The 13835-nt window shown below is 50.6% G+C and overlaps 1 protein-coding gene across 1 annotated transcript; it reads left to right on the forward strand.

Moving 5' to 3' along the window:
* Positions 1-6053: 6053 nt before the first annotated feature.
* Positions 6054-13125, forward strand: TNK2 (tyrosine kinase non receptor 2; the record flags this gene model as incomplete). Its single annotated transcript, XM_048500063.1, has 4 exons — positions 6054-7457; positions 8622-8717; positions 10581-10708; positions 12756-13125. Coding segments are annotated over 4 exons (1635 nt in total), but the record flags the coding sequence as incomplete, so codon positions are not given.
* Positions 13126-13835: the final 710 nt, after the last annotated feature.

Raw genomic sequence — 13835 nt, forward strand, 5'->3', positions numbered from 1 at the left:
AGGGGGGGGGGGGGGGGTGTTGCTTGAGCTGATAAACCCCCTCAAAGGGCCAAATTCAGGCCCTGGGCTGCCCAATCAACACCCTTGGTTTACATCCTAATTTCATTGCACAATAAGCCCATGAAAGTAAAGTCCACTATGTATAACCGGGTTACCGGCCAGCCCCCAATACAGCTGAGCATTTAATTGTGTGTTAATGATGGACGAATAACTTGGGAGGCCGCCAGCCACGGATAACAGCAGCCGGAAGAATATTTTTGCTGGATCTCTGCTGCCCTCTAATGGCACGTCCTCACTTTTCATTTGGAACTCTTTATCTATCTATCTATCTATCTATCTATCTATCTATCTATCTATCTATCTATCTATCTATCTATCTATCTATCTATCTATCTATCTATCTATCTATCTATCTATCTATCTATCTATCTATCTATCTATCTATCTATCTATCTATCTATCTATCTATCTATCTATCTATCTATCTATCTATCTATCTATCTATCTATCTATCTATCTATTTATTTATTAATTGGTTAGGTTTATATACCGCCCTCCCCTGGAGGGCTCAGGGCGGTGAACAACATGTAAATAGAGCACATATATCGGACTAAAATCCATTAAAAACAATTAATATAGGCTCTAATAAAATAAAAATAAACCCACCCTATTAAAATGCAGCATTATTAAGATCAGCATAAAAGATGGCACCTACTATCAATTCCCTTAAAAACCAGAGGGAAGGGGCGGCAGGATCCACTTGATATTATAAGGAGGATATTATAATATCCACTTGATATTATAAACAAATTGCACATTAAGAAGAGTATATCTCCCCTTTCTCTCCTGTGAGGAGACTCAAAGGGGCTTACAATCTCCTTTCCCTCCCCCCACCCCTCCCCACAACAAACACCCTGTGAGGTGGGTAGAGCTGAGAGAGCTCCGGAGAACCGTGACTAGCCCAAGGTCACCCAGCAGGAACGTGTTGGAGTGCACAAGCTAATCTAATTCACCCGAGAAACCTCCACAGCTCGAGTGGCAAAGCGGGGAATCAAACCCGGTTCTCTAGATTAGAGTGCACCTGCTCTTAACCACTACACCACGCTGGCATAGTACGGACCTGGATGTTATACTCAACAGGGGGTTGCTGCCAGAAATGGCAGCCCCGTGTCATCTTCTTTCTTCTCTCTATAATACTTATAAAAGCTCCCTCGTTCCAGTGTACGTTTCCCCACTCCGTATCATTGACTACTTCTGGCAAGGGGAGCAAGCAACACCAGCCAACGAGGCTAAACATTTTGGGGAGAAGTCGGGGGTGGGTTCTCAACCTCAAGAAAAGTATTCCCTATCACCCTGCTCACCTGCCGGCCGCTTCCAGCCTACGCCAGCATGTTAGAGTCCTGTTCCTGCCATTTTAAGAGGGGCCCTATGTCTCTACTGTTGCACCCCGCTGAAAAAGACCGGCTTTCTGGGTGCCCTTGACATCTATCAATGGAGCACCTTCTATGCCTGTGAAAAGATTTGCTTCCCGTTTGAAAGACCTGAGAAAGACCGGCTGTTGTGGGTTTTCCGGGCTGTGCAGCTACCCTGTTTCCCCGAATATAAGACATCCCCAGAAATTAAGACGTAGTAGAGATTTTGCTGAAGCGCGAAATATAAGGCATCGCCCGAAAGTAAGACGTCGCAAAGTTTGTGTTTGGAAGCATGCCCAACGAACAGAACACAGAAAAATAAGACATCCCCTGAAAATAAGACATAGTGCATCTTTGGGAGCAAAAATTAATATAAGACACTGTCTTATTTTCAGGGAAACACGGTATGGCCTGGTAGGTTTTATTCCTGACGTTTCTCCTGCATCTACAGCTGGCATCTTCAGAGGCACGCCGCCGGGGCATCGCGTCTTACTGTGACGAGCCTCTGAAAGCGCCAGCCGTAGATGCGGAGGAAGTGTTAGGAGCTAAAACTGATAGAAGAACTTAAAATACCCAGTTCTTAAAATGCAACGGAGTTATAAAAAGGAATTCTCCTGTCTTAAGGGAGCAGCAGTGGTGTAGGAGGTTAAGAGCTCGTGTACCTAATCTGGAGGAACCGGGTTTGATTCCCCGCTCTGCCGCCTGAGCTGTGGAGGCTCATCTGGGGAATTCAGATTAGCCTGGGCACTCCCACACACGCCAGCTGGGTGACCTTGGGCTAGTCACAGCTTCTCGGAGCTCTCTCAGCCCCACCCACCTCACAGGGGGTTTGTTGTGAGGGGGGAAGGGCAAGGAGATTGTGAGCCCCTTTGAGTCTCCTGCAGGAGAGAAAGGGGGGATATAAATCCAAACTCTTCTTCTTCTATTAGGATTCTGGTTATAAAAAGTTAGGCGACAAAAAATATATATAACAAAAGAGGGAGACAAAAAATCGTCCCGTGCGAAAGGCACAAGCAAGCTAGCTGACATAATAATCAGGCAGCAAAACAGCATCAACAATACAGCATCAGGAGGAAAAAGGGGGAGAGTGGAGGAGTGGAATGGAGTGGAAGCATCCAAGGCTACCCCATAATATGCAGATAATGAAGGTGACCCCCAATTAACCCATTAACAGCTCATCTGCCCGGCACTGACAGAAACAACCGAATGGTGCAGCTCTCTTACTCCTGCAAGAACGTATAGGACAGCGATGGCGAACCTTTTCGAGATCGAGCGCCCAAATTGCAACCCAAAACCCACTTATTTATCGCAAAGTGCCAACACGGTAATTTAACCTGAATACTGAGGTTTTTGTTAAGAAAAAATGGTTGGCTCCAAGGCGTGCGTTACTCAGGAGTAAGCTTGGTGGTAGTCGATGGCTTTGCTTTGAAGCAACCGTGCAACTCTTCCAACAGGTGAATCACGACCCTAGGAGGGTTTACTCAGAAGCAAGCCCCATTTCCAGCAACCAAGCTTACTCCCAGGTAAAGGATCGCGCTTTAGTTTAACAGCGCTTAACAGGGTTACCTACACTGCTTCCCCAAAACTAGGTCTTAGGTTTAATGCTAATAATCGAGCCCAGCGACCCAGGCCAACCTAAATGTGTGGGGGGAGGCATTCTGTTTGCGCGTGCCCACAGAGAGGGCTCTGAGTGCCACCTCTGGCCCCCGTGCCATGGGTTCGCCATCACTGGTATAGGAAGAATCACAAGGGATGCCAAATATTTTAACAAAAACGACCAGACTGTGGCCACGCAGCACAGAAAACCCACAACAGACAGTAGAATTCCGACTGCAAGAGCCTTTGATGATGCAACAGAGGAAAGCCCAGTAGAGTCAATGCCTGCTCGAGTTGACAAGGTCGGATGAGGACCAGTTAGGTGCGTGTTCAGGTGCAGGGGATGATACCCAATTCCCCTGCTTGCCCCCCCCCCCCCAATTTCGTTCCTCACAGGGCCCTGATGGTCTTTGGAAAGCACTGTGGAGGCTAAGAAGAAGAAGAAGAAGTTTGGATTTATATCCCCCCTTTCTCTCCTGCAGGAGACTCAAAGGGGCTGACAATCTCCTTGCCCTTCCCCCCTCACAACAAACCCCCTGTGAGGTGGGTGGGGCTGAGAGAGCTCCGAGAAGCTGTGACTAGCCCAAGGTCACCCAGCTGGCATGTGTGGGAGTGCACAGGCTAATCTGAATTCCCCAGAGAAGCCTCCACAGCTCAGGCGGCAGAGCGGGGAATCAAACCCGGTTCCTCCAGATTAGATACACGAGCTCTTAACCTCCTAGGCCACTGCTGCTCCTAACCACTCTGCCTTCTTGCAGATGTACTAACTTTGTGACGTGGTGAAAATAAGAGCCGTGGCAGTGTGGGGCAGCTGGGGAAATGCCTGGTTTGTGGGGGGACGAGTCTGTTTGATGCACGGAGTGTGGAAGCAGGCTGAGCAGAAGTCCTCTGTGGCTTGGCTCTCCGGATAGTCCGCTCTGCGGGGACTTCCTGCGCATGGCCTGCTCTTTGCTTGTGGTGTGCGGTGGCTTGGATTGCAGTGTCAAGCAAGCCTTTATTGGCATAGACAACAGTACAACAATAATAAAAAACGAATTAAAAAGCTTATACAATACAGGAAATAAATGTTTCAAAGGAAATCTACTGGCGTTTGGTAATTTCCAGGAGAAAGTCTGCCACTATCATACAGAGAGAAGGATCAGGATTGTCCAACAAGTAGTGTAATCTAATTAAATCGGGGAGATTGGGTAAATGTAAAGGAGTAAGATTCACATCCTTGGATCTGATTTCCTTGAATCTGAGACAGTCGGTCCAAGGTGGGCCTGCAAAGACTACTTCAAGCCTTTGCGACGTACTGCACAAACAGTGCCCTGTCGATTAATTACAACAAATCCAAAGTGCTGATTTTTTCGAATTAAAAAAAACTCAGCACGTGGAAAATAAACGGTACATTGATTGAACAGGTCCATTCATACAGATATTTAGGAATCACCTTCCACCATTCCTTAACCTGGACCTCTCATATCCACCAGACTCTCAATACAAGTAAAACCAAAGTGTTGGCAATATCCAGATTTTTTCACACCAGAGGCGGTCAATTTTTTCCTGCCGCAATGGAAGTTTTTCAGTTAAAACTACTGCCACAATTACTTTACGGAGCTCCAATCTGGGGAGCAAAAACCGCTGAGAAATTAGAGAGTGTTCAATCTTTGTTTTTTCGTCGTTTATTGGGTCTTCCCAACTCAGTCACGTACCAAGTTCTTTGTTTAGAAACCGGAGCTAAGACGATTTTTTCCCGGGTTTGGCTTTCTTTGTTTAAATACTGGCTTCGCCTTCATTTTAGAGCCCTCCCGGGCAGTCTGACATATCTCCTGTTAAGCGACCACTTCCACTCCACCTGGCACACCAAAATTATCAATCAAATAAACAACATAGGTGTATCTTTTGACCAACTCCTACTGATGGACGAAAGACAGGCTTTCGGAGTTTTGAAACAACGTACTCTTGACATTGAAGGGCAGCTTCTCACAGCTGGAGCCTGCAGAACTTGTTCTCCCACATTTTATGGCATTTCACCACCATTGCCGGGTTTTATGGCTAAATATCTGAGTAATTTAATCAATCCACATCTCCGTAGATATTTTATGCTTGCTCGGCTTAATGTGCTACCGACTGCCCAAACAAGAGGCAGATATCATGGCATCCCACAGGAGAACAGGACTTGTTCCTGCGCAGCGGGCCTACCCGAAACAACTGAACACGTGCTCCTTCATTGTAAAGATTTGGCAGTCTATCGGTTGCTTTTTCTCGAGGCCATCTTGAAGAAATTTTCAGTGAGATCAGACAAGGAAATAGTTTCATTCTTGCTTAGTCACCATCATCCCCACACTACTGAATCAGTTGCCAGGTTTTTAACAAAGGCACTTGGATCAAGGGTGAAACCTTTGTGTAAATTTTAGTCAATTGGTTTTAACATAATTTGCATTTTACCACTTTTTATATGCCATTAAAGGTATTGTATTTGTATTTGTATTTGAATCTGAGACAGTGTAGTAATTGGTGGGCCAGAGATTCAACAGAGCCATCGTTACACGGGCACAATCTTTTAGCCTTTTCTTGCTTATTAAATCTGCCATGTAACAAGGCAGAAGGCATAACATTAAACCTGGCAAGCATTATGGCTCTCCTTTGAGCAGGGTTTATTAAGCAATAAATGTAGTGTGCCAAGTGGCCCCATTCAAATGGGAGAGAAAAATACAGGGGGGGGCACGTTTTCTTGGCTGGGGTGATTAGGGTAGAAAACTCTCTATCCAATAGTTGACCTTTTAATTTCCTATAAGCTTCTGAATAGGAAGAAGCAGGATATTAGACCTGAGAGTATCAGACAAAGGACAGACAAGAGGTGGCACAAAAGGATGGAGAGGTCACTAACCTTACAGGTCTCTGCAGCCACCCCATGTTGGATCTTTTGAGTTCCTTTCCACATTAGACATGGCTACACCCAATAACCTCACGCCAAAAGACGTGCCCCCCTCTGTGCTGTCATTCTTGCGTATTCCCTTGCGAGAAGGGGAGGGGGGAACTCCTTCCAGTTCCTGACTTGATTCCCTTTGCCTTCCAGAGCCCTCCTACGACCCTGTCAGCGAGGACGACGACCCTCTTTCCACAAGCCTCAAGCGCCTTTACCTGAAGAAGCCGGGCCCGGCGCGAGGCCTGCGGCTCGCTAAACCCTCCGCCCGCGTCTCGGGCACCAAAGTGGCCGAGAGGCTGCTGCTGCCGCGGGCCAAGGGGAGCAGCGTGACGGGTAACGAGGTCACGCTGATCGACTTCGGGGAGGAGCCGGTCCCCACCACCCCCTCGCCCGTCGGGGGGGAGCGCTGCGCCCCGTCGCTGGCCAAGCTGGCCATGGAAGCGTTCTCTCTGTTGGACAAGACCCCCCCGCAGAGCCCCACGCGGGCCCTGCCCCGGCCCCTCCACCCGACCCCCATAGTGGACTGGGACGCCCGGCCTCTCCCGCCTCCCCCTGCTTACGACGACGTGGCCCAAGACGAGGACGATTTCGAGGTCTGCTCCATCAACAGCGCGGAAGGGCTGGTGGGACGTCCGGGCGGCCGTTCGGACTGGGAGGAGAAGGGGGAGATCAACGGCGCATTTCTGCCCGATCCCGCGGCGCTCCCGTTCGAGGACAATCTCTTCTTGCCGTCCAAGGAGGTCAAGCAACCCAGTCCTGCTCAAACCACCGAGCTCTTCCAGGAGTTGCAGCAGGAGTGCATGAAACACCTCAACGTGCCCTTGGGGGCCACGTCGGGCCCCTCGACGCCCAGTCCGGGGGAGGACAAGCCCCAGATCCCCCCTCGCGTGCCCATCCTGCCCCGGCCCCTGGGCCAGAACGAGTTCAGCCGCTGGTCCGGAGAAATTTCGCCGGCGTCTGGGGGAGAGGAGGACCGGCCGCCCCAGATCCCCCCGCGTGACCCCATGTCCCAGCCTGGCTCCCGGACGCCCAGCCCCATGTCTCTGCCAGGTGGCTCCCCCCAACCAAGAGCCGGTCTGTGTTCTCCGCTGTCCCTGGGGTCGTACCTGTCCACGTCTCCAGGAAAGCTCCTCATGCCCACCACCCAGAGCTTTGCCTTGGACCCCAAATACGCCACGCCCAAGGTCATCCAAGCCCAAGGCAAAGAGAGCGCAAAGGGGCCGTGCATCCTGCCGATCGTGAAGGACGGCCGGAAGGTCAGCAGCACCCATTATTACCTGCTCCCCGAGCGCCCGCCCTACCTGGACAAATATGAGAAGTTCCTCAAGGAGGCCAAGACCCCCGAGGAAATCCCGCCACCGGCCCGGGTGGTCACCACGGCGACCGTGCGGCCGATGGTCCAGCAACAGCCGGACTACAAAGCCAACTTCTCCTCCAACAACAGCAACGTCACGGCAAAAGCCTCCTGCAGCCTCCAGAAGATCATCTGCGACGGTTCCGGGTCGGACAGCTCGAGGCCCTCTGAGAAGATACGGCTGGTGAGTAGCCAGCGTTCCTTTGGTCGGGGAGGGGCAACGGCAGAGGGCACGGATCTCGCGACTCGGTGGGATAAGCTCTTTGAACCAGCTTGCTTGTCCTTCTCACTGCTAGAAAGTCAGTACTATCAGTCACAGACCAGGGAAGGGATTTGGGCGTCTTAGTGGATAATTCCATGGGAATGTCAACTCCATGCCTGGCAGCTGTGAAAAAGGCAAACTCTATGCTGGGGATCATTAGGAAAGGAGTTGATAATAAACTGCAAGGATTGTCATGGCCTTATATAAAGCCGTGGTGCGACCGCACTTGGAGTCCTATGTCCAGTTCTGGTCGCCACATCTCAAAAAGGAAATTGAGGAGATAGAAAAAGTGCAGCGAAGGGCAACGAGGATGATTGAGGGACTGGAGCACCTTCCTTATGAGGAGAGGCTGCAGCGTTCGGGACTCTTTAATTTGGAGAGGAGGCGTCTGAGGGGCAATATGATTGAAGTCTATAAAATTATGCATGGGGTAGAAAATGTGGACAGAGAGAAATTTTTCTCTCTTTCTCACAATACTAGAACCAGGGGGCATCCATTGAAAATGCTGGGGGGAAGAATTAGAACTAATAAAAGGAAACACTTCTACACGCAACGTGTGATTGGTGTTTGGAATATGCTGCCACAGGAGGTGGTGATGGCCACTAACCTGGATAGCTTTAAAAGGGGCTTGGACAGATTTATGGAGGAGAAGTCGATCTATGGCTACCAATCTTGATCCTCCTTAATCTGAGATTGCAAATGCCTTAGCAGACCAGGTGCTCGGGAGCAGCAGCAGCAGAAGGCCATTGTTTTCACATCCTGCAGGTGAGCTCCCAAAGGCACCTGGTGGGCCACTGCGAGTAGCAGAGAGCTGGATTAGATGGACTCTGGTCTGATCCAGCAGGCTTGTTCTTATGTTCTTACTCACCAGAGTCAACCCTGCTTAGCTTCCAAGATGTTACAAAATCCATCTAGCCTGGGCCATCCAGGGCACTGTTGTCAGTCCCTGTATTTCTTAATTCTGCAAAAAAACCTGGGTTGTTGTGTGGCTTTGTTGTGTTGCATTGTCTCTCATGTGCTCCAAGTTGCTATCTGGAAGAGGGATGCCAGACTGAATCTTCTCCCTGTCTCTGGGCTTGCTCACAGGTCCAGGAGATGGTGCATGGCGTCACCACGGAGGAGTGCCAGGCAGCATTGCAGAACCATGGCTGGAATGTTCAAAAGGCCATCCAGTACTTGAAGGTAAAGGTGGCAGGGCTGGTGGCCCCTCCCTTCCCAGCACAAGGGAAAAATGGTCATAGAAGCACACACAATTTCCCACCTCTCGAACTCACTACGCCAGAGATCTAATAATCCCCACGGTTTCCGGAAGCAGGCAAAATGTGACTTTTTTTCTGCCTGCGTGGGGAAAGCAGAGCAGACTAGGGTCCATTCCCTTTGCTTTCTTGCTTTCCCTGCCCATGTAAGAGCAGTCCTCAGCAAGGCCATTGCTTTCACCTCCTGCCTGTGAGCTCCCAAAGGCACCTGGTGGGCCACTGCGAGTAGCAGAGAGCTGGACTAGATGGACTCTGGTCTGATCCAGCTGGCTAGTTCTTATGTTCTTATTTCCGAGCGATAGGTAGATGGGTGTGTAGATAGGTGAGTGGATGACTTGATAGATGGCTAGACGAGTGGGTCAGTAGGTTGGTGGGTGGGTGGGTGGGTGGCTAGATGAATAGGTGGGTGGATGGCTAGATGGATGGCTGGATGGATGGCTGGATGGATGGCTGGATGGATGGCTGGATGGATGGCTGGATGGATGGCTGGATGGATGGATGGATGGATGGATGGATGGATGGATGGATGGATGGATGGATGGATGGATGGATGGATGGATGGATGGATGGATGGATGGATGGATGGATGGATGGATGGATGGATAGGACAGATGGACGGACGGACGGACGGACGGACGGACGGATGGATGGATGGATGGATGGATGGATGGATGGATGGATGGATGGATGGATGGATGGATGGATGGATCAGGGGGGATTCATTGAAAATGCTGTGGGGAACCAGGGGGCATTCATTGAAAATGCTGGGGGGAAGAATTAGGACTAATAAAAGGAAACACTTCTTCACACAACGTGTGATTGGTGTTTGGAATATGCTGCCACAGGAGGTGGTGATGGCCACTAACCTGGATAGCTTTAAAAGGGGCTTGGACAGATTTATGGAGGAGAAGTCGCTCTATGGCTACCAATCTTGATCCTCCTTGATCTCTAGATTTAGAAGGCTTTAGCTGACCTAGGTGTTTCAGGAGAATGAGCTATTGTATGGCCATTCCTTTCACCTCCTGTATGTGAGCTCCTAGTGCTGCACCTTGTGGGCCACTGCGAGTAGCAGAGTGCTGGACTAGATGGATCCCTGGTCTGATCCCAGCTGGCTTGTTCCATGGACGGATGGATGGATGGACGGATGGACGACGGGATCGACGGATGGATGGATGGATGGATGGATGGACGGATGGATGGATGGATGGATGGACGGATGGACGACGACGGACAGACGGAGGGACGGACGGACGGACGGACGGATGGACGGACAGAGGGACAGAGGGATGGATGGACGGACGGACGGACGGACGGACGGACGGACGGATGGACGGATGGATGGATGGATGACGGATGGATGGATGGATGGATGGATGGATGGATGGATGGACGGATGGACGGACGGATGGACGGACGGACGGACGGATGGATGGATGGGTGGGTGGGTGGGTGGGTGGGTGGGTGGGTGGGTGGGTGGGTGGATGGATGGATGGATGGATGGATGGATGGATGGATGGATGGGTAGGTGTGTAGATAGGTGGGTGGAAGACTGGATGGATGGCTAGATGAATAGGTAAGTCAGTCGGTAGGTTGGTAGCTGGGTGGGTGGATGGATAGATGGATGGTCAACCTGCAAGATTCACGACAGTGTAGGAACGTGGACCTCTGTCAACTCCATCCTTGCCTAACGCTGGAACGACTCCCCCACAGGTCTCTTTTTCAGTAGACTGCTCTGACTCGAAGCCTCCCGCCCTGCCCAGGTTAACCCTCTGCTGTCCCTCGCCCACAGGTGGAGCAGCTCTTTTGCCTGGGCCTGAAGACCCGGCTGGAGTGTCACAAAGTCCTGGAGATGTTTGACTGGAACCTGGAGCAAGCCAGTTCCCACTTGCTGGACCCCTACAGCGCCTTCCGATTCAAGTAAGGACCGTTGTCAGTCTACTTGAGAGTAGAGCTGCCATTGCAGGATTGGGAAATTCCTGGAGGTTTGAGGTTGGAACTTGGAGAAGGGAGGGGACATCTGTGAATTAGAGAGTCCCCAAAGCCACCATTTTCTCCAGGGAAACTGATCTTGGTCACCTGGAGATCATTGTTACTTCTGAAAGATCTCCAGAACCTACTTAAAGGTGGGTAACCCTAGATCAATGGTGGCGAACCTTTGGCACTCCAGATGTTATGGACTACAATTCCCATCAGCCCCTGCCAGCATGGCCAATTGGGAATTGTAGTCCATAACATCTGGAGTGCCAAAGGGTCGCCACCACGGCCCTAGATGGAGGGGTTATGGACCACTGGGGTCACTGGTGTATTTAGGGTGGGGCAACCAAGGGAACGAGCCCCGCGTGCTACTTTCCTAGGAGTGTCCACACCACCCCTTTGCAAAGCAGGAGCCGTTGCCACTTGGAGGGCTGGTCTGCCCCCCACTAAGAAGCAATGGGTGGTCTACCAATTGTCCTTAACATCAGGTAGACCAACCCTCTAAATACAAGACGTGATCTGGAGTCCCGCTCTTAGCTCCCTCTCCTGAAGAGCCGGAAGCTTGGGTGACCACCAGGGAGTTTGCAAACTTTCCCCTACCCCAGACTTGGTGGTGTACCTACGGGAAATGGCACCAGGGCAAGCACTGAAGTTGCTCCCTCCACCCGCAATCTGACAGGTCTTCCCCATCTTCGCAGACCAGGTCTCCGGGGGCCAGATCTAACATTACCTTCAATTACAGGTCTCTGGAGAGCTGGTCTACCACCATTAAGCAGTATGGGTAGACCTGGCCTTCATGGAGTCCAGGTCTACCCATTACTTTCAACCACAGGTAACCACGGGCTACGTTATGTTTCTTACAATCTGAAGCCTTGTTGGACAGCCCCGCAGGGCACCAGGAAAATGTGTGCCGTGGGCGCCACATTGGAGATCCCTGATCTAGAACATTTGCCCTTTATTTGTGTTTTCTGTCCCTTCTGGTAGCTATCGTCCCCTTTTTTGGGGGGGTACCTCACAGGCGTAGCTACCTTGAGGACATCTGGGGACAAGTGCCCCGGGCGCCACCTTGTGGTGGGTGCAAAAATTGCAGGTTCGTTTGTGGCTTTCTGTATTTTTACTGTGTGTTTTTTCAATTTTGGCCTGCAGGGGGCGCAGTTTTTAGGCTAGCAGTGCCAAAATTTCAGGCTATCGTCAGGTGACTCTCCTGATGATATCAGCCAAGTTTGGTGAAGTTGGGTTCAGGAGGTCCAAAGTTATGGACCCCCAAAGGGGGTAACCCCATACTCCATTGTTTCCAATGGGAGCTAATAGTAGATGGGGCTATCGTTTTGAGGGTCCATAACTTTGGATCCTCTGAATCAAACTTCACTAAACCTAGGTGGTATCATAAGGATAGTCTCCTGCTGATACCACCCAGATTTGGTGAAGGTTGGTTCCAGGGGCCGAAGGTTATGGACCCCCAAAGGAGGTGACCCCATACTCCATTGTTTCCAATGGGAGCTAATGGTAGATGGGGCTACCCTTTTGAAGGTCCATAACTTTGGATCCACTGAACCAAACCTCACTAAACCTGGGTGGTATCATAAGAATAGTCTTCTGCTGATACCACCCAGGTTTGGTGAAGGTTGGTTCAGGGGGTCCAAAGTTATGGACCCCCAAAGGGGGTGAGCCCATCCTCCATTGTTTCCAATGGGAGCTAATGGTGGATGGGGCTACCCTTTTGAAGGTCCATAACTTTGGACCCCCTGAACCAAACTTCCCTAAACCTGGGTGGTATAATCAGGAGAGTCTCCTAAAGATAGCCTAAAATTTTGGTAATGTTAGCTTAAACATTGCTCTCCTGACAGGCACCCTCAAATTTTTTGGGGGGGGCGGAAATCTCAGATGTTGTCCCGGGCTCCATTTTCCCTAGCTATGCCACTGGGGTACCTGCGTTTTGATGGCTGTAGCTTCCGTAGGCCGCATCTGACCTTGCTTTATTTCCTCACAGGCGGTGACCAATGGCTGGACCCTGAAAGGCAGGTGTCCGACCTACTATGCGTGGCCACGGGCGGTGATAGCCCTTGGGGCCTTCTTCCTGACTCACGGACCAAGATGCTGATCCAAGCCAGAGGACGATGGAGTAGAGGCGGGCGAGGCTGCAGCTGGGACTGCTGGGCCCGATCCACGTGCGCCCCCTCTCCCACGCCAACGATTGACTGGATACGCTCCTTCCTCCTGCAGATGCAGGCAGCTCAGAGCTCGCTTGCATTTCGATCCCGCCGCCCCGCTTCCAACCGTCGTTGCTGTTGCTTGCCGTTGAATTTATTTTGTACAGAGAAGTGTTACATTAATATATAAATATTCTATTCTATTTTGAAGAGCGTGCTGTGATTGTCTTGTGCGTCATCGGGCCTGCAAGGCAAACTCTATGCTGGGGATCATTAGGAAAGGAGTTGGTAATAAAACTGCAAGGATTGTCATGCCCTTATATAAAGCAGTGGTGCAGACGCACTTGGAGTCCTGTGTTCCAGTTCTGAGTAAGCCACATCTCAAAAAGGATATCGAAGAGATAGAAAAAGTGCAGAGAAGGGCAACGAGGATGATTGGCAAGGGGACTGGAGCACCTTCCTACCTGATGAGGAGAGGCTGCAGCGTTTGGGACTCTTTAGGTTGGAGAGGAGACGTCTGAGGGGGGATAGGATTGAAGTCTATAAAATGATGCATGGGGTAGAAAATGTGGACAGAGAGAAATTGTTCTCTCTTTCTCACAATACTAGAACCAGGGGGCATCCATTGAAAATGCTGGGGGGAAGAATTAGGACTAATAAAAGGAAACACTTCTTCACGCAACGTGTGATTGGTGTTTGGAAGATGCTGCCACAGGAGGTGGTGATGGCCACTAACCTGGATAGCTTTAAAAAGGGCTTGGACAGATTTATGGAGGAGAAGTCGATTTATGGTTACCAATCTTGATCCTCTGATCTGAGATTGCAAATGCCTTAACAGACCAGGTGCTTGGGAGCAACAGCCACAGAAGGCCATTGCTTTCACCTCCTGCATGTGAGCTCCCAAAGGCACCTGGTGGGCC

The sequence above is a fragment of the Sphaerodactylus townsendi genome, linkage group LG06 (genome assembly GCF_021028975.2).
Source record: "Sphaerodactylus townsendi isolate TG3544 linkage group LG06, MPM_Stown_v2.3, whole genome shotgun sequence".
Classification (NCBI taxonomy): Eukaryota; Metazoa; Chordata; class Lepidosauria; order Squamata; family Sphaerodactylidae; genus Sphaerodactylus; species Sphaerodactylus townsendi.